Source organism: Callorhinchus milii, unplaced genomic scaffold, assembly GCF_018977255.1.
Source record: "Callorhinchus milii isolate IMCB2004 unplaced genomic scaffold, IMCB_Cmil_1.0 Scaffold2, whole genome shotgun sequence".
Taxonomy (NCBI): Eukaryota; Metazoa; Chordata; class Chondrichthyes; order Chimaeriformes; family Callorhinchidae; genus Callorhinchus; species Callorhinchus milii.
The window spans coordinates 8,826,025-8,844,213 of NW_024704743.1; the positions used below are offsets into that span (position 1 = coordinate 8,826,025).

The following is an 18,189-nucleotide window of genomic DNA, read 5'->3' on the forward strand; positions in this document are numbered from 1 at the left end:
ATGTCGGGACTTTGAACTCTTACAGTTTAGACTGATACTCCAATGCCGTGCTGGAGGAGCACTGCATTGTTGGACATGTCATCCTTTGGTCTGGAAAGGACAGCACCTCCGACAATGCAGCGCTTTGTCTGCCTGTTCAAATTAATGTTGAAAGTCACATGAAAAGAGAAGCGAGTTTCTCCTGGTGTCCTGGCCAACAATCCCCCAAATAAAATTGGTCATTAACTTCATGGCTGTTTGTGGCACATTGCTGTGTGCAATAGTGACTCGGCATTCACCTACAAATACACAATTAATTATGTTTTACAGTAAATACTGTGAAAAGTTTTGAGACATCCTCCTGATACGAGAAGCGCTATATCATATGAAAGGATTATTTTTTATCATTTTTTAATTCCTTGCCCTCAATAACAATTTAACATTACATTTCTGTAATCCTGACTGGTGACTGACATTTTCTTAAATCCCCAAATGCCGTCATTTGCCATCTCAACAACTGTCAACGTTTCATTATAACAGGAGTCACATTGTATCAGGAGCTGTCATAACTGACTGAAATGTCACCGTGAATTTCCAATATGAAGCGTATCTCATTATGAATTAATCCTAACTGTGATTTAATGTGATATGTATTGAAAAACACAGACAACATTAAATAATGTACTGTTATACTGAGTGGCTGAGGACTCAATTTATCTTGTCCCGAACAGCACTACTGAAGGTCACTTGCTAATTGTAAAAAGACTTTATGTTGTAGTTTCTCTGTATTGATGTGAATGGAGATTGCGATGGTTGTGTGGTGGTGGGGGGTGGGGGGTGGGGGGGGGGGGGTTGTGTGTGCTTTGTGTACTGCTATGTTTAGACTGCTTGAAACACTGTGAAACAGGAGTCTGTTTAATGTTTCTAAGTTACATCGGTTACTTTAAGTTACTCTAAGTTAAACAAACGCTGGTATTGTGCAGCACTAATAGATACAGAACAATTACAGAAAAATACAGAGTGTGTAAGCTTTCTTTAACATTTGTCTTTCGCAGACTTATTATTCCTTACCTGTGAATTTGCAACCATACAGCTCAAAGCGCAGTGCCACACCAGTCTCCCAGGTCAGTGGTCTGACCCGGACGTATCGTGTCAAAACCGTTTGAGGAAACTGTCTTACAACTGCTTCGGAGGGATTGCTGTTACCTTGAAATATCTGCAGACATTAAAGAGTAGAATCAGTTTAACCACAACTATAATAACACAATAGAATGTACTTTTTCCTTCCACATTTGTCAAACACAACTGTTTGTGGGACATTGATGTGAGCAATTGGCTGCCATGTTTTGCTTACAAAATACACTGTCATTCACTTCACAATATATTCTGTGGAGTGCTTTGAGACGTCTCAACAACGTGATATGGTGCTTTATGAAACGCAAGGATTATTATTATTATTGTCCCTATTTCTGCTGTATTCTGAAGGAGTAGGTAATGATATTGGCACTAGCAATATTTTAGCACTTCACTTAACTAGGCCCAGACATCAGAGTTAATATTTCAGCATTCCCAAACACATTGTGGGAAGCAAATTCCACTAAGGTCTAAATTTAAATTTACTCTACATTTCAGTGCATCAAGAACTTGGTACGTGAAAGGCGCTATAGAAATATAATGTTGTTGAATATAAGTTCTTATATTCTTATATAAGAATATAAGTTCTCATGTGCACTCTTAAAGCTGCTTTTCTGTCAAGTTATTTTCAGGAATGTAGAAAACAGACTTCAAAAGGTTAATTAAGGCTGAATTCAGCAACTTGATAAATTCTGGAGGTTCTGAAATGCTGAGAAAAAAAGAGTTGATATGGACCCAGGTAGAATTTCACTCCTTGCGTTCCTTATTTAAGGAATACGATTAATACATGTTTAACCATAGAACCATTGAAAGTTATGGGCCAGAAGAAGGTCTGTCTGTCTGTCTGTGTCGCTCCCTCAAGAGCAATATTTTCAGTCCCATTTACCTGTCTTTTCCCCATACCCTTTAGCTGACTATTTTAAGGTATTTGTTTAGTTCCCTCTTGATTGCTGAACCCCTTAAGACAATCTACTGAATATCAACAGCAATAATAGCAATAATAGAAATACCACCCCCTCCTCCAAACTTCTGAACAACCTTAAAATCCAAAGCTGCCTGAAAATGATCTCATCAAAACGTCTCAACAACAACAACAACTTGGATTTATATACGCCCTCCATGCTGGATGGCGTCTCGAAGCGCTTCACAGTAATGGATCCCGTCTCAGTGCGCTTTACACAAATAACAACAACTTGCAGGTAGCGTCCCAGAGCGCTTGACAGTGGCAGAGCATGAGGCTGAGCCGGGGGGTGGGATCGAAGAGGAGGGTCTTCAGGCGCAACCTGAAAATGGCGAAGGAAGGGGCAAGGTGGAGATATAGAGGAAGAGTGTTCCAGAGTTTTGGGGCATAGTGGGGCCACCAATGATGAAACAGAGGGCACAAAGGACAAGTAGGAGGCCGGAGCCAGTCAAGTGGAGGATGCAAACAATTTACACTTATATTGAGTGGTAGCTTCTCGGAGCGTTGAGGTACGTACAATGAAGTGCAGTGATTTATTTATGTAGGCAAAGGAAAAGCACCTGCAATGTTCCACCATAAAGCAAATAACCAATTTGTCTTCAGTCAATAACCAATTCATTTACAGGGAGAAATACTGAACAGCTACTTCTTAAAGATTGTGCCATGGTGATCTTTAATGTTCACCTAAACCAACCAAACATATTGACGTCTAATTTGAAGGATGTGTATACTTGTCTGGCTTCACTCCCTAGTTTTGCTGTGTTAGTAAAGTCTCAAACCAAACCAAAGTGGAAGACACTCGGCCTCATCAGCTCTGTGGTAGTCAATAGTATAGTTCTAAGTATGGCTTAGTGAACCCTGCAGCATTATATTGTGGACTTGTGTCTGCTGAAGCTAGCATAAGGCCAACAAAGCTCTTTTTTGTTTCAGATATTTCAACCGTCATCAGGAAAAAAATAGATCTCTATCAATCTCACTCAGATTGAATTTGAATTTTAGCTCCAAAAGAGAAGAATAGCGTTTATGACTAAAAACACTCTGTTAAAGAAGTTTCTTTGTACAATCAATACTAAGGATTCTCTGTCTGTTCGACATTTGCAGTGTGTTACTGAAGTAAGATTACTTCAGGATATGCCCACTATCTTGAACCTTCATCAGCTGTAGCAGAACTCAAATCCCATACTGGAATCTTATTTGTACTTCTTAATTGCATTCCTGATGAGACATGTAAAATAGCTCAGGTAATCAATGGTCTACGTTTATGTTACGTGCAGGGATCTACACAGTGAGACCCAGGAATTAGATTGAGTGGCACAGTTTGTGGCTTTTATTTAAAGTGAGCACACAATGATCTGCCAGTCATCTCGCACATCCTTATTCACAGAAAACAGATGGATGAAATGGTTAAAAGTAGTCCACACTTACAAAATAGATACAAAAAGATCCTCGAATAAGGGCACGTGACTTTTTTTTGTTTAAAATAAAATGATGTTGCTCTCTGTCACCTCTGGCTTGCTTGGCTGGAAAAATAGACTATGGCACAATTTTTCTGAGACACAGGGGTGGGTGGGGGCTTATTGTTTGAGTCCTGACAGGAGAACACAGGATGTAGTGCGTTGGAAAGTGGATCACGGTTTCTGGCAGAACTGTAAAAGTCAATGTTTTCACGGAAGAGTGTTGGGGAAATCTTTGTTTGTTTGACCCATTGAGTCATCCCAGAATAATCATCCTACCATCCTCCCATCACTTTAGCAAACTGCTTTTTGAATGTCCTAACCTTTCCTAACAACCAATTCCAGTCACTGAATACCATCTGGGGAAATAAATACCTCCTGGTGTCTGTCCTAAATTCGCCAAGAACTTTGAAAAACTTTGTCTATTCCCTATACCTGTGCTCTCTTAACCTGCTGAATTGGCATATGTGAAAGTATTGTTCTGGGTTTACAACAACAACAAAATTATATTTATATAGTGCCTTTCATGTCACAATGATTACCCATAGGAGGTAAGGGAGGTGGGAGGGTGGCAGAAAGAACAGTCAAATAGGAAAGTGTTGAGACGGGCCTTGAAGGAGGCAAGGGAGGGGTCGAGCCAGAGGGATTCCAGGATGGAGTTTCAGAGGGCGGGGACAGGAAAGCTGATATTTTACTTTCTCAATCCCTTTTAAACGCCTTGTATACAGTACCTCTATAAAGTTTGGTGAGAAACTTTCAGGAGTTATTCCTGAAATTTGGTTTATCATGAAAGCAAGATTTATAGGACTAAAACTCTATTAAAACATCCACATAAGTATCTACCACCTTGCAGCCTACATTTATGTATGCTTTAAATGAGTTTAAAAGACTCAGACATTTCCATTCAGATTCTATTTCAAGCATTTCACCTGGAAGAACTGAACTCCAGGAGCCTAGTTTACAGTTTCCATGCAGGGACTGCTTCATATTATTTTCTGGTTAACATTAACATATGTGCAAATCTTTCTAATTTATTACAACATTTTCATTGGGTCTATTTGCCCACGAAAGCTTAGAGTATTCAAAGCCTTTAATTTGCAATCACTGAGAATCTTATAACTACTTAGCATTCTATTTGTCAATACACTGCTTGAATCGTTCGTCATGGAAGACTAGCACAGAGACTCCCTTTCATTTAATTGCATTTAAGTTAAGGGCTTTCAGGTGGATGATCCATTTCATTTGACAGGATTGGTGAGTGCACTCTGCCGATGGAAATTAAGTCACATTTGCATCAGTCAAACTTTCTTCTTCATCAAATGTTCTTTCTGAAGCTATTTGTTGCACTACTTAGAAATATGAAGGATTCTTGTCTTTGCAACAATGAGGTGGGAGGGTGGCTGACGGTGGAAATGACTACTTCAAATCTTGATAACAACCTCCCCCATTCTCCCCCCCACCACAACCACCACTGAAGCGATTTCCTAGTCCTACATTTGTATTAAATACATTTAACACATTGATTTTAGATTGGCAATGTTAAGATTTCTGCTTTTTCTTATGGTTGGGAGTCCTGTAGCTCAGTGGTTAGAGCACTCGCCTTGCAAGCGAGAGGCCCGGGTTCGATTCCCGGCTGGGCAAAATGTTGGGCAAGTTTCCTTACTCCACACACTTCTGTTTACCTAGCAGTAAGTAGGAACCCAGTTGTTACTCAATAAGCGGATTGCTTTTCCGGGTGTAATAATTCCTTAAAAAAATAATAATATATTGGTCACTTCAATCCACAACTGTTTGTGGGACACTGCTTTGCGCAATTGGCTGCCAAGTTTCGCCCACAAAATATACAGTCAATTTACATTACAATATATTCTGTGAAGCGCTTTGAGACGTCTTGAAGACGCGATAAGGTGCTATATCAAATTTATTATTTTCTTCACAGGATAAAGTGTAAAGTGTAGTGACTACTTTGCAGGCAGAAACTGTGGTAAATGTACGCACACCAATGTCCCAGAAATAGCCATGAAGTGAATGACTAATTTTTTACAATACAATTTTATTACAATTTATTACATTATATATTGCCTTTCACATTGGGAGAACATCTTAAAGCCCTCAAAGCCTCCCCTTGAATTAACTGGTATTCCTTTACAAAATCTCCTGCCCCCAAAATATACAGTCATTTTACAGTATATTCTGTGAAGCGCTTTGAGATGTCTCGAAGACGTGATAAGGCGCTACATCAAATGCAAGGATTATTATTATTATATATTGTTGCCAATCATGAATAATATTAATTCTTCCCTCCAGAGCATAAAGAATTGCAATTTGTTGTTGTTGTGAAGAAACACCTCCCCCCCAGTCCCCCCGCCACTTCGGACATTCGCCTGATTCTAGGTAAGTCCATGTTCAATCATGAGTTCTGTCATGATTGAATATTCAATCAAAAAAAAATATTTTGTTGGCCACCACTGGGCTGGGGACTGAAGGATGCTCTTGTCAGGAGATTGGTCTCAAATGGCAGCATCCGAGCGAGGTCTGAGAGGGTCGAAGAAAGATAGACCGAGTACCTCTAAGATCCGCTATATGCAAATTTTAATGTATCATATCAATTTGACTCCAGGGTCTCACTGTCTCAATATTTCTTGACAAGTCCAATGATCTGGGACAGCTAGGTGTGCTGTTTAGACTTGATCACAAATAGAGATGAAGCTTCAGTGACTCTGGACCTATGGAGCACTACTGCTACTTCTTTCTGTTTAACCTTTGTTGCAAATGTTGACAAACTTCACATAATATAAATTCCTGGTCTGACAGATGTCTCAGAGGCACTACTGATGCCTGTCAGTTGATGCCTGTCATAGAGAGGTATTCCCTGCAGCTGATGCAGATTGCCAAGACAGGATTCAGCATATATTAATATTTCTGAATAAAATGAGTTGAAACTTAAAAGCAAGTTTAGCAAAGTGACTGTCCAGCTGACAGCCTCAAAATACACGTACTAGCATTGGCAGTGAGTGGCGAGGGCTCAAACACCCCCCCAAACTACTTACAGCTCACCTCTGTAAAGGGAGCTGAGAGGGGAAAGCCCTGAGCCCTGAGGAGGAACACAGCCAGTCCTGAAGGCTGAGCCAGCCCGTGTCACCCAGGGGTCCCCTCTTGCCCCTCTCCCAGCTCATAGGCCCACTTCCAGTCCAGCGGGCAACGCATTGGGGTGTCTTCACCTCTGATTGGCCGATGGGCCTGCCAGTCAAGCCACCAAGGGAAAACACCCTTCCCTTTTCAAACAGCACCATGGCTTGTTAACCCCCACTTGAATAGGCTGATGGGACCTCAGTTTAGCACTTCATCGGAAAGATGGTACCACTGAAAATGCAAAGATTGCCATTCCTTACTGAATTGTAATCTTAGCCTATGAACATCGTATGAAATGTTGCCTTGAACCCACGAACCTAGACTGTTACCAACTGAACAAAGCTGGAGCCTAGCTTAAGATAATAAAACATGAGTTCTGCAGTGCAAACCATGGAGCTCATTCATTATTTGTTTATAAATAGACCTTGCCCGTGTGATCCTAACATGGGAAAATCTACTCCAGATCATTATGAGCCACTTTAACTATTGCATGGATCTTAGAGTAATCCACTGGTGTATTGTAATTGTTCACTTACTTAAAATTTAGCATTTGGTTAACTACATTGTAGTTACTTTACCAGCTACATCGGATTTGCTCAAAGGGTTAATCTGGGCACGCTTCATTGGAAGAGCCATCCTTCGGATGAGACATTAAACTGAGATCCCATCTACCTGTTCTGGCGGACAGATCTCATTGCACTGTTAGAAAAGAATAGGGAGTTTCTCCCGATGTCCTGACCAACAATCCCCCAAATAAAATTAGACATCACTTCATGACTGTTTGTGGGACATTGCTGTGCACAAATTGACTGCCGAATTTGTCTACAAAGTACACAGTCAATATATATTACAGTAAAATCCGGTGAGGCGCTTTCAGACATCATCCCAACGTAAAAGGGGCTATATCAAAGGTAAAAATTATTACAACATCTTGCATTTATATAGCACCCTTCACGCAGGATAATATCTCAGAGAGCTATGCAACTTGGACTCCGAACAAGGGAGAAGGGGAGGTGACCATATGCGTGATAAAAGATTATTATTATTAACCTTATGTTAAGGACAAGAAGAATTACTGTGAAAGATGGAAATCAGACTCTTTATTCCTCATCCACTCCATTCCCATAACTTAAACATTAACCTGTTCTGTCAGATGCTGAGTAACCAGCTGAGCACGTCCAGCATGTTTGATTTTCATTTCATGGCTACTTTATCAGCTACAGAGGACATACTATTCTGCATGAAGGGCGCTATATAAAGGCAAGTTGTTGTTGTTGATGCTTTCATCTGAGTTCAAGGAGCACTCTTAATAAATGCAGGTGAATGGTGAACCCTCTACTTTAAGGTTAGAGCTAATTTGAGTTTTTCTCAATCAGAAGTTTATCTGCTGAATATCAAGTTTGTTAAGAACTTTAACATAAAACAACATACCTTTTGTTTATTCTTTTCCTTCACTGTTATCCAGTCTTCCCCGTTAGAACTGATATCCACTTTGTATGATTTGATGTAATACTGCTTCTTTGTTTCTTTCGAGACAGCACCTTGTGTTGCTATTGCAGAGACCTGCCGGAGGAACCCCAGGTCCACCTGTGACAGAGGGAAATTTATAATGTCAGACTAACACTGAAAATTAAGTCAAGTCAAATAATAAGGAACAACAGAACCCTATCCAGAACAATTCAAGACCTTTTCGGAAACTGAACCAACAAGTAATGGGTACAATACCATTGGGGGGATATGCGTTCAATGCAACAGCCATCCAGTGTACTGAATAGGAATTGGAATTATTGGAGAAAAAAGGTTGAAACCATCAGCATGACTTCAGCAAACATGGCTGCATGAATTGTGGGATAGAGCAATTATGTTACTGCTGTTATATAAGCCTTTGGTTAACCCTATCTGGAGATACTGGGTAATCCATGAAAGGAAGGATATAGTTGTCCCTGGCAGGTTGCAGTGTTTAACAGCCAAGATGATGCAAGGTTATGATCAAAGCAAATTCAGCTTGTTCTTGTAGGGTCAAGTTGCCTTTCTCTGTTCTTGATTCTCTGTATGTTACTCTTCACGCACAATACCTAAATAAAATTCACTTCATAGCCGTTTGTGGGACGTTGCTGTGCACAAATTAGCTACCCCGTTTGCTTACTGTAAAGTCATTACACTTTACAGTATATCCTGTGAAATGCTTTGACATCCTCTTAAGACTTGAAAGGTGCAAGCATTATTATAATACAAAACACAATTTCACTTATATACCACCATTCAGGTCACTTATAAACCACCATTTCACTTATATACCACCATACCAAAGCATAAAACACCTTGCAACTGTATTTTCTAATATGGCCAGGCCACTGTGAGTAGCTGGCGTGTCTCCACTACTGGAGCAAAGCAGCATTGTGTCTGTCTGGCTTTACTATAATAATATAATAATAATAATCCTTGCATTTGATATAGCGCTTTTCACGTCGGGAGGACGTCCCAAAGCGCTTCACAGAATATACTGTAAAGTGAATTGACTGTATATTTGTGGGCGAACGCGGCAGCCAATTGCGCACAGCAATGTCCCACAAACAGTCGTAGATTGAAAATGACCAATTTATTATTGTTTTTGGTTTTTGGAGGGATTATTATTAGGCGTGTGGAGTAAGGAAACTTGCCCAAGGTTTCGCCCTGCCTTGAATTGAACTCAGGTCTCTCACTTGCAAAGCGAGTGCTCTAACCACTGAGCTACAGGACTCCACTAAAAGTGGAATGACTTTTTTTGTAGGGAAACAGCAGCAATTTACATCAGCAAGGACACACAAACTAACTGTGAAGTGAATGACCGATTAACCTGGAGGTTTGTTGGCTAGGACTGGCAACTACATAACCTCTACCAGTAACGTTCCTTAAAGAACAGTGAGTGAATCTGTTATTTGGTGAGTTTGGATGAAAGGCTTGAAGATCAGTAGCACTTCCTATTTATATCAAAACAGGCATTGAAACATTAACATTCACTACAACATGGCCTCAGTATATTGTTTCCTCCAATATTGCCAGCACTCCCTCAATACTGCAATTATGTGTCATCCTACATTACAAGATTACAAGTCTTATTATTTTTTAAATAATATTATTTAATATTATTATTAAGATTACAAGTCCTGATTGCAGGATACAAAGCCACAACCTTTTGACCCAGCGGTGAGAGTTCACTAACTGAGCTCAAATGAAATGGTCAGGTATAAACAGTTTCTATATTCACACTGCTTTACTTTTCTCCTTATTTAAATGTAAATTATTGTTGCTGCAATTCCTTGCCTTTGGGGAAAAAATCTGAAAATATGTAATGATACATCAACTTCCATTTGAAAGAGTGATACGAAACTCCGAGATTGACCCATGCAGTTTTGCTCAAGTCGTCTTAAGAAGGAGATTGGAGAGTGTGTTTCTTCTGGTTGTGATATGTGATTCACACGTCTGATCACAATTTGGGTTCACATACAAGGAAAATGGAAGGAGAATGCTACTGATTACTTTCCTATGCAGAGTTCAAGATGTGATATGTTAACAAAACTGATTGCACAAGAGCACAGAGCACAGTCTACAAATCCTGAAGATGCATTGTTTCTCTTTGGACAGCAAGTTTTGTAAGCCAAGAAAGCTGAGCTGTAAGCACACTGTAATAGTAGGTAATAAAGATACTTGTGGTTTGGCCAAGTGGATAATCCATCACGTTGACATATAAGGTACTGAGCTAAAGATCTTTTTTAGTTTAGTATTGCTTTTTTTTTATTAACTGGTGCCTCTGAGCGGTGTTTTTCTGTAGTCGTTCCGATATGAACTGAATTATGTTCCTTTAATGGCTGTGGTGTTAGCCTGGCTCAGTATGTAACATTCTCCCCTCTGAGTCAGAGTCGGAGGGTTCAAGCCCCATGTTGGGACTTTGAGCTTGTAATCTAAGCTCACTCTCCAGTGCAATGCAGCTGGAGTGCTGCAATATCAGAATGGCACTAAATTCTCAGTTTGGTTTGAATGCTCTTAAGCATGGTGATGGGTTTCTGCATGTGTCAAGACACCCGGCTGACCCCCCCAAAAAATCAATAAGAATGACAGTCTATCAATTAGAATAGCGAATTTCAAATAAAGAGACTGAAAGCCATTAAAGCTGTGCACATTTCTTTTAGTATTCTCTGAAATCTTTGCTCAGTAGCTTTTTGTTCTAAACCTTCACAACTGTGCATGTCGATGCATCATTTACTCAGCTTGGAAGGCAGACGAATAAAGTCACAGGACTTGCTTTGACGTCTGACCCTTATTGACACTCCATAACTCAACCAGTAGGACTTACCACATAGGGGCACCTTGTCCTCGAGAGTGCAGTGGCTTGGATAACAAGGGACAAAACCCATCAGACATCTGGTTCGTGGATTGAAATGTTAAAGAGTGTTATCACCTCCACGGGGTGCCTGACAGCCTCTGACTAGCCTGAAACACTGCCGCTGAATTGGCATGGCAACATTGAGCTGGAGTAGATGCTATATCCCCTGCTGTACGAGAGCTTAAAATGCAACTTTGCAAGTGGGTTACCTTCATTTTAATAATTTTCATTGCATTTGCTTTCCACATAGTAACCTGGTAAGTTGACCAGAAAGGCAACTAGCCGGGTGAAACAGCCATTGAACCAATCAGGATGTAGTCTTCTCTCTGTTCCCTTCCATTCTACCCTTTTAAGATTCTGACCCCATTTCTCCTACCAGGAGTGAAATGCAAAGCAACGAAAGATCAGTGTTGCACAGTGCTCCACCTCGTGGTCCAATATGAAACTTGATTCCGAATTGCCCAAAGGAAGGTCAGATGTCAAGTGGAGGCTGGGGTATAAACTCAGGACTCTTGGGACTTTAACTTAACTGCTTGTGCCACTGATCTATCTTGCTAATGGGCCATTTAGGTGTCAGCTTGGCTCAGTTGGTAGCACTCTCGCCTCTGGGTCAGAAGGTTATGGATTCAGCTCCAAGTCAAGAAATGAGCTCCATGCAAAAGCATTCCAGGGCAGTGCTGGGGGTGTGCTGTACTGTCTGAGATGCCTTACTTTGAATGAGATGTTAAACCAAGGTCCCATCCCCGTGTTGATGTGGATGTTAAAGATCCCATTCTCTCCGAGATGGAGTTCCCGAGAATGGGAGCCGAATGAAAGCCTGGATGCCGGTGGCGGGGTAATATAACAACTTGCATTTATATAGTGCCCTTCACCCGGGGGTAGCGTCCCAGAGCACAGATCACGCTCTATATATCACATTGTTGAGACATCTCAAACCCCTTTACATCTAAAATGTAGTAACTGTGTATTTTTGTAGGCACCTCCAACAATGTAGCATGCTGGCAGATTGCCCTGGAGTGCTAGGCTAGACTGTGAAACAGAGGTGTTACACGAGCTACCCAGGTACCCATTTGACTCAAAGGATGTTTGAAAAATTGTAATCAATGCATCTACTATTTTCTCCCTGACTTCCTTCATCTTTCTGGGATGCTGCCATCAGGCCCTGGTGACTTCTTTTCTTTGATTTCCCTTTCCCTTTGTTCCAAACTGTATCATGTTCCTAAGACAGCAGAAGCTCAAAATACCACATGGTATTAAGGCCATTGTCCTAAAATTAAGACTGAATGTTGAGAATTTGCCAAAATTCCGCACATATGTCTTAAGACTTTCATGTTTTTCTTAAATCATTTAAGTCCTAAGTCTAATTCTGTGTGGAATTTCAGACCTCAGATATCTCAGCGATGAAAGAACCTGACAATCAAAAAAAGGCACTGAAAAGGTTAACATACGAAACACCCATTATGTTATATACCCAAATGTCGGGATAAACTACTTGTTAAATGTGGAATTCTGTAGCATGTGTATGGCTTTGGAAAATCTATTTCATTCAAACTTCCATTATTACAGTGAACAAATATTCATCTGAATATCAGAATAAATCAGCTTGGAATTTTCTCAGACTCCCAGTGTCATCCTCTCTGAAAGGTTTTCCAGCTGTATCATTGTCACAAACAGCCTGGCTTTATCTTGTATTTTTTTTAAGATGCTACGCCCATTTCTGCAGTCTAGGCAGAAAACTATCAGATATCAAACCCGAACATTAAACGTCTTTTTTGCTTATGGTAGTAATCCCTTCTTGCAGAGATGGGAGTAGTTTTATATATTGGTTTGTAACAATCATCAGATGCTTGAAAGCATAGTGGGGGTAATTCTTCTGGGGCCAACCCTCTGTAGCAGGCTTCCTTTTTTTTCCTCAGATGGCAGCTTAAGAATAACTGAACTCAAACCAAACAGTGTTCCATGCAACTATTTGTGGGACACTGCTGTGCGCAATTGACTGTGTGCCAGTGTCCCACAAACAGCTGTGGATTGAGTGACCAAATTATTAGTTTTTTTTTTGGAAAGGATTATTACCCTCGGAAAAGCGATCTGCCAATTGACTAACAACCGGGTTCCTACTTACTGCTAAGTGAACAAAGGCGTGTGGAGTAAGGAAACTTGCCCAATGTTTCGCCCTGCCTGGGAATCGAACCCAGGTCTCTCGCTTGGAAGGCGAGTGCTCTAAACACTAAGCTACAGGACTCCATGAAATGCACAATATCAAATAAAAGAATTATTATCATTATATAAGATTCTACAAATTATACTAAAAAACAATTCTACAAAACACAGCTGGGTAAGAGTAAAAAAAGTATCAAATTTATCACACATGTCCTGAAATCATAATCAATATGGAATACTGCAGGAATGAGTCTCATGCTTGCCCTTTCCCTGGCCCCCAGAATGGGATTAACAATAATGACGCTTTAAATGATAAAGTCAATATAAAGAGCAGAAATAGACTTTAGACTGAAAACAGATGTGGGACCTCTTACCCTGTTAGCTCATTGGTTCTGCGGATTAGGTCTCACTGGAGGATTAAGTCAAATTAGGGTCTTTGTTGTTCTGGGTTATGGATAAGTGAAAGTGCATTTACTTTCCCCCCTTCACTGCCCCCTAGTGAAACTGTTTACTTTGGTTAAAGATAAATCTTGCCAGTTAGATAATTGCAGAGCAATTGAAAGGCTCGTTGCTGAATCAGTGGGATTTTTTAGTGATAGGCTTCTCCTGGACCAGATGACTATCAAAGCACAACCCCTGCCCCATCTTGCGCTCATGCCGTTCACCCTGCTGCCGTTTGGTGAAAACCGTTTGAATCCTTTATTTTATTTTCATAAAAAGTCTTCGTTTTAATCAATTCATTTGAGAAAAGTAGCATTTTGCAACAATAATAATCCTTGCATTTGATGTAGCACCATATCATGTCTTCGAGACGTCTGAATCGCTTCATAGAATATTCTGTAAAGTGAATTGACTGTATATTTTTGGGAGAACACGATGCACAATGACTTGTTAATCCTTCTTCTTGTTCCCCGCTCCCTCTTTATCTGTCTTCAAGTTTTGCCTTAAAAACAACCTCTTCGACCACACCTATGGTCACCTCCCGCTTCCCCCATCTCCCCTGCTTGGCATCCGACCCTGACATCAGGCACCTGGCTAACAATTACTTCTAGCACTTTGGAGCAAGATTCCAGTCAATCAGCTGTGATGTACTGCTAGTTTCTGGCACTTACAACTCTTGAGTTGTTTTCTGTGAACTCTGTTATAAGTCCCATCGCTTTTTTGACCCCAAGAGGTGAAAATGCGCTGGGAGGATTGCAATTGAAAAGGTCACTTCTTTTCCATTGTATCACTGAATCTTTTTCCATTTATAGCTGAGGGGTTTGTCAGACACTTTAATGCCTCAATATCATGTAATACATTTAGAGTAACTCAAGAATCTCAGTGACTGCACCTCATCGGTCAAATTGCAGTATCCCAATGGAAATAATGCCACTTATTTTGCAGATAGCAGAATAAACTATTGCATTATCTCCCGCTAGTTGTTGTTTTTTTGATTATTCTTCCTTTGCATGAATCACAACAAAAATCGAAAAATCAAAAGTATTTTATCCTCTAAGTGCACTGGATATTTATGATTAAATTCAGATCTAAGCAATAAAACCTGTCAGCACTGCCTGAGGCCTGTAGTTCATTGCTGCTGCTGTGTAGAGCATTGGTTCACTCAACATTAGATCTGAAGAAAAAACTCTCTCTGTCATTACACTGCAGAGATAACAGGCATTATATGCAGTTAAATAATCCCTAAAGCCCATTGTCTTTTTTTAAAATCAAAGTAGTGTTATTCTATTATTAGTGCTATAATAAGTTAAATTAGTCTTTCCTTTAGTACAGTGTAATTTTATGTGCCACTGTTCTCTGCTGCTTAATGTTAATGAAGGGGACAATCAAATGTTTCTCTCTCCCCTTCTGTTTCAAAGGCTCTTGTTCAGAGCTCCAGGATGCTATCTTTGCGTGAGGGGTGCTATATAAATCCAAGTTGTTGTTGTTGGGCAAGCTCTCCTTCCCCAAGTGGCTGATCTACAAGTATATAGAGTAAGATTCGTAAAAGGGTTTCTGAAATAGCAGGTTCAAACCCCATGTTGGGACTTTTAAATCAAATAGTAAAGGCTGACACTGCAATGCAGTGCTAGGACTGTAGTGGATTGCGGGAGGTAGATGAGACATTAAACTGAGGTCCATCTGCCTGTTCAGCTGGATGTTACAGATCCATGGCACTATTTGAAAAGAGAAGGGAGTTTTTCCTTGGTCCTGGCTGACAACCTCCAAATAAAATTGACTGTTCAATTCATGGCTGTTTTTAGGACACTGTGGTGTGCAAATTGTGTTCACCATCAAAGTACACCATTATTACACTTTACATCATATCCTGTGAAGCCCTTTGAAACATCCTCCTGATATGAAAGAGGTGCTGAAGGACTCATGGAGTCCTGTAGCTCAGTGGTTAGAGTACGCGCTTTGCAAGCGAGAGACCTGGGTTTGATTCCCAGCAGGGTGAAACCTTGGGCAAGTTTTCCTACTCCACACGTCTGATAATAATCCCTCAAGAAAAAATAATAAATTGGTCACTTCAATCCACGACCGTTTGTGGGTCACTGCTGTGAGCAATTGGCTGCTGCATTTCACCCACAATATACAGTCAATTCACTTTACAGTCTATTCTGTAAAGCGTTTTGAGACGTCCAGAAAACATGAAAAGCGCTATATCAAATGCAAGGATTATTATTACATATATTCTGAAAGGTGCTAAATCAAGAATTGTTATTTATTATTATTTATCATTATTCTTCAGGTGTCACTAATCCGATCCCAATGAATTACTTGCCCATTGGAAGCATTAAAACCAAGCCCAATCTTGTCCTCACCTAACTACCATTCACACTTACTAATCAACAGGGATCAATGGATGGCGATAAACACAGGAATCAAAGCTGATATTTTCCCCGCAGCTCCCCTTGTCTAGGTACATTGAGGCCAATTGTAATGTTCAAATTTTGGTGAAGATCAGCAAACTCAGCACAAAAGTACAATAGAGATCAGGCATTGAAACTGGGACCTTCTTCATCTGTACCATCTAACACCATCTGCGATGCTTATATCAGCAATATCGCAAGGTCCCTCGAAATGAGGCATCACACAATTGTGGAAAACTCAAATTGAGTTTAGTTTGGGAAACTGGTTTTCTGCAGTTCGGGCAAAGAAAAACGGCTTCAAAATTAACACGGTATTTAATAATTTTCCCAAATGCTGCACAATTTTCAATTTTACGACAGTAAGTCATAAGGCTCAAATGATGTGAAATCTTGGGCCTCTGGTATTCTCTTTAACATTCACAACTGTTTCAGGCTGCTAATCACATGGAAAGGCAGTCGGGCTATTGTTTCCTCAACCTTCACGGAAAAAAAAGGCGACTATACTTTTTTCTTTTGCAGCTGTGAACGAGAATCCCGACTCCCCAGCCCCCTACCACCACATACAGTGCAGTATGGGAAGTCTATACCCTTGTATTATATCAGCTGTTTTGGTGCAATTCAAGCACCAAATTGGTTGTGTTAACCGCACTGAGTTCAACCAATTCCTTTGCAAACAGCTCCCAGACACAGCCATCCCCGAGCACAGTGTATCTGGAAGGAAATCTCAGACATGATTCAGCAGCAACATGCTGACTGTGGCACACGGCCACATTTGTACAGCACATAAACAAAGCCTCAGCCTGGATCACAGGCTCTGCCACTCATAGGCTGCTGTGGGGGAGGGGAGGCTGCTCCAGGGACATCTCTGCGACTGAACTGCTGATGACCCTAAACCCCTTAGAGCGTCATGTAGTGGGCAGTGTGTGCCTGCCACGTCTTAATTCACGTACAGAATACACAGTCACTTTACTGTACATCTTGTGAAGCACTTCCCTCTTAACCATTCCTACTGACTCTGCACTAACAGTCCTCTGAGGAAGCGAATTCCACAATCCCACAACTCTCTGGGAGGAAAGAAATGTCTTCTGGTTTCATGACTGCCAGGTTCAGCTCTATTTGTTTCAGCCAAAGTGGTCCGTTCTGGTGTTTATACTTCACACAAGCCTTACGTTTAGAGATGTTTCAATGATATAAGGCGTTATATGAAATGCATGAATATTAACACTTGTGTTTGACACAGCGCCATATTATGTTGAAAATTCTCTAATCACAAAATGGGTTTATTTGAAGTATATTGACATGTTACATCGGCAAATGGGCAGCTGACATATGCCATGAGTATTCCCACCCATAAAAACCCCACAAGAGTAAGATGAAGGACAACATTTAATGTTTGGTGTTTTGAAGTGAATTTGGATAAGAGTGTAATACTAGTAATCAGTAATATTATTTATTGGCCAGATGTCTGGGACATTTTCCACAAGACAAACAGTAATGGTTGTTTTACCTGTATCCATTCCTTGCTGGAATCCTCTGCTGGCGTCCAGGCATTTTCTGGGTAATTCAGTCTTGCCCTTTCTGAGGCCCAGTATAAATTGTAAGTGCTAGAAGTCAAAATCTGATCCGAGTGAATTGCTCCTGTTTCCATACCAAGTGATTCGTTGCAATGAGTGTCTAAAGGGTAAAGAAAACATCGTTGTTGCTATCATAATAACAGCACAAAAACGGCTACATATCTCTATGGCTGATGGTTTATGAAAACTGGGGTGTCCGTGTCAGTCACGTCTGTGTTGCATTAGTTGATCTCAGTTGGGGTGATGATTTCAAGATCCTCACACTCCTCTTCAAATCCTTTCATGCCCTGCACCTCCTTACCTCTACTACCTGCTTACTCCCCAGCCTACTAGACCTTCCTCTTCAATTGTGCTTATGGTCACCTTCCCCCTCCCCTGGCTTAGCATCATGTTCTGCCACTGTTAAGTACTCTGAGACGCTACCCTGGGTGAGGGGGCACAATATAAATGCAAGTGGTTGTTGTTGTGGCACTGAGATGCAAAATTGGCCTGAACAATTTGGGTACAAAAAAATCACACAATGACATAATGCCAAGGATAATGTAGATGTTTTTACTCAACCTTTGAATCAAATTAAATT

At 40.6% G+C, this 18,189-nt stretch overlaps 1 protein-coding gene and 2 non-coding genes across 4 annotated transcripts in view; 1 reads left to right on the plus strand and 2 right to left on the minus strand.

Annotated features, from left to right (window-relative positions):
- nrp1a (neuropilin 1a) overlaps positions 1-18,189 on the minus strand; it is a 137,416-nt gene that overhangs the window by 35,655 nt on the left and 83,572 nt on the right. For both annotated transcript variants that reach the window (XM_042331856.1, XM_007908928.2), the window contains exons 6-8: positions 17,543-17,709; positions 8,092-8,247; positions 1,051-1,195 (exon numbers count right to left, since the gene is read on the minus strand). In XM_042331856.1, coding sequence (XP_042187790.1) covers positions 1,051-1,195; positions 8,092-8,247; positions 17,543-17,709 — 468 coding nt within the window. The remainder of the gene's footprint in view (positions 1-1,050; positions 1,196-8,091; positions 8,248-17,542; positions 17,710-18,189) is intronic.
- On the plus strand, positions 5,098-5,169 carry trnaa-ugc. The gene has a single exon. It is a non-coding gene; the product is annotated as a tRNA-Ala (tRNA).
- On the minus strand, positions 13,193-13,265 carry trnag-ucc. Its single transcript has one exon. It is a non-coding gene; the product is annotated as a tRNA-Gly (tRNA).